Source organism: Malurus melanocephalus, unplaced genomic scaffold (assembly GCF_030028575.1).
Source record: "Malurus melanocephalus ecotype Western Australia unplaced genomic scaffold, MMel_1.1 scaffold_1126, whole genome shotgun sequence".
Taxonomy (NCBI): domain Eukaryota; kingdom Metazoa; phylum Chordata; class Aves; order Passeriformes; family Maluridae; genus Malurus; species Malurus melanocephalus.
In genome coordinates, this window is record NW_026624358.1 from 9,987 (window position 1) to 12,891 (window position 2,905).

At 60.9% G+C, this 2,905-nt stretch overlaps 1 protein-coding gene across 1 annotated transcript in view; it reads right to left on the reverse strand.

Annotated features, from left to right (window-relative positions):
• Positions 1-260: 260 nt before the first annotated feature.
• Positions 261-2,905, reverse strand: part of LOC130586297 (probable carboxypeptidase X1) — a gene marked incomplete at its 5' end in the record, with an annotated part of 7,101 nt that continues 4,456 nt past the window's right edge. Inside the window, 4 exons of the mRNA XM_057387074.1 lie at positions 261-416; positions 1,117-1,256; positions 1,328-1,625; positions 2,594-2,773. Coding sequence (XP_057243057.1) covers positions 276-416; positions 1,117-1,256; positions 1,328-1,625; positions 2,594-2,773 — 759 coding nt within the window. The remainder of the gene's footprint in view (positions 417-1,116; positions 1,257-1,327; positions 1,626-2,593; positions 2,774-2,905) is intronic.

The following is a 2,905-nucleotide window of genomic DNA, read 5'->3' on the forward strand; positions in this document are numbered from 1 at the left end:
TTGGCCTCATCCCCAGCCCCATTCCCATCCCCAATGTCATCCATTCCTGTACCAACCCTATTCCCAAACTCATCCCATTACTATTCCCAGCCCCTTTCCCACTCTAATCCTATTTCCACCCCCATCTGCAATCCTTAATCCCATCCCTGAATCCAATTCCCCTCCTCATCCCCATCCTATTCCCGTGTCCAGTCCTATCCCCGTTCCCAACCTCACCCCATTCCCATCCCCAAACCCATTMCTGTCCCAWTCCCATCTTCATTCCCAGCCTGATCCTATTTCCATCCCACACCCCATCCCAATGCCCCCGTACCGGTCCGGACGTCATGGTTGATGCCATCCACGGAGATGATGGCGTTGGGGATGCCCTGCTCGGTGTCACTGTCCCGAACCACCCCTTTAATCCCGCGGTGCACCTGGAGCCGGGGGGTCCCGGGTGGGTCGGGCAGGTGGCAGAGGTGTGTCCCCTCCCAGTGCCACCCTCAGTGTTTGGGGACCCCCGAGCCATGTCCTGCTGCCATCCTGCTGAATCTCCAACCCTGTTGTGTCCAAATTGCCCCCCGGGAMCTTCCCATTGTGTGTCCCCTCCCCAGTGTTCACAGAGAACCCCGGGGGGTTCCTTGTCCCTGCCCATAACCCAGTGTCCCCATGTCCCAGAACCATCTGGAACCCACTTTTCCAGTGTCCCCATGGTCCCAGAGCCACCCGGACCCTCCACCCTGGACCCCCTTCCCCAGTGTCCCCATGATCCCAAGAATCCCCAGACACCCCCAGTGTCCCCAGTGTCCCAGAACCATCTGGACCCCCCTTTCCCAGCGTCCCCATGGTCCCAGCACCCCTAGACACTCCCAGTGCCTTCATGGCCCAAATACTCCCAAATCCCACACCCCAGACTCCCATTCCCCAGTGTCCCCATGATCCCAGTACCTCCAGACCTCCCACWCTGGWCCSTCCCCAGTGTCCCCACGACCCCAGCACCCCCAGACCCTTCCAGCGCCCCCCATTCCCATCACTCTCTGGACCCTCCAAACAGACGGACCTCAGGTGGCTTTGGCCAYCCTTGAGCCACGTCCCCCTTGCCAAAACCCCAATCCCCCGGGTGCCACCGTGCCCGACCTGCTCCATGAAGAGCAGCAGCGACTCCCGGTTGTTCTCCCACTCCTCGGGCAGCTCGGAGGCGTGCGGGAATTTGTCGCAGGACAGCTCCACGGTGATCTCGAAGCAGTTGGTGTGCAGGTAGCTGAAGTCGTTCATACCTGCGCGGGACAGGGRGGTGGCAGAGGGTGACAAAGGGCGGCGGGAGGCGGCGCGGGGTCCCCGCACTCACTGCCGGGCACCGTGTGCCAGTTGGCCCCGTTGATGACATTGCCCACGCGGGTGAAGTCGTCGTAGTGGCAGCGGCGGCGCTCTCCGCTGGCCATGGCCAGGTTGGCGGTGGCGTAGACGGTGGCCAGCCAGCGGAACACGCCGTCGTCCGGCGTTGGGGTCAGCTCCTGCGCCTTCCAGTAGGTGCGGGTCATGTCGAACGGGTAGGTGACCACCAGCTCGCCGCCGTGCAGGTTGGCGCTCAGCACGAACGGGTAGCGCTGCATCCACGCGATCACCGCCCGCGTCTCCGGGGCCACCTGCGGGTCCCCGTGTCACCCGCGGTGACATCCCGGTGTCACTCGCGGTGACACCCCCGGGGTGGGGACGGTCAGTCCCGATGCGGCCACGCGTGGGAACGGGGTGGGCGTGGTCTGATGGGGGTGTGGCTCTCATCTGAGCTGCTATTGGTCAGCAGGGAATGGGCGGGGCTTGTGGTAGCATCATTGACTCAGTGGAGGGGCGTGGCCTCAAAGAGGGGCGTGGCTTCGCGGAGTTGAGCGCTCGGGCGGGAGTTTCGGGAGGATTTTGGGGATTTCAAAGGGATTTTTGGGGGGTTTTAAGCGGATTTTGGGGGTCTCGCCATAGAATTGGCACGAGGGATTTTGGCAGATTCGCTGTGGAGATGATGCACGAAGATGAAGAGGTTTTGGGGCGTTTCATTCGGGTTTTGGGGGCGTTTTGAGGAGGGTTTGAGGGAGGTTTCAAGGAGGAGGTTTCAAGCGGATTTTGAGGGGTTTTAAGGGAGTTTTGGGGATCTCACCACAGAACTGGCACTGTGGTGATGATGCAGGAAGACAGAGGGGTTTTGAGGGGGTTTCATTGGGGTTTTGGGAGAGTTTTAAAGAAGTTTTAGGGGAGTTTCAAAGGGGTTTCAGGGGGGTTTTGGGGGTCTCACCACAGATTTGGCACAAGGGATTTGGGGGATTCACTACGATGCTGGTAAGAGGAGGATGGAAGGGTTTTGGGGCGTTTCAAGGGGGTTTGGGGGTTATTCTGAGGAGGGTTTGAGGGGAGTTTGGGGGAGATCTCAAGGGGGTTTTAGGGGATTTTAAAGGGTTTTGAGTGGCTCGCCACAGCATTCACATGAAGGATTTTGGGGGATTCACTGGTGATGGTGCAGGAGAATGGGGGCGTTTTTGGGGGGTTTCGAGGGGATTTGGKGAGGGTTTAGGGAATGATTTGGGGGAGATTTAAAGGGTGCTTCAAGGGGGTTTTGGGGCCTCACCGTGGCGTTGGCRAAGGTGTAGTACTCGGGGATGGGGATGTAGTGGTTGGGGAACTCATGGGGCACCAGATCGTTGTCCTCGGCGTCCCACAGCGCCGTGTTCAGGTCGGCAAAGTTGTGGTTCAGGTCGATGCCCTCGTAGGTCCAGCGGCCCATGGCCCATCCCGCCAGCTCCGAGCCCTGCCGGGGGCACGGGGATCACTGGGACGGGCACCGGGATCACCGGGATGGGCACCGGGATCACCAGGATGGGCACCGGGATCACCGGGACGGGCACCGGGATCACCGGGACGGGCACCGGGATCACCGGGA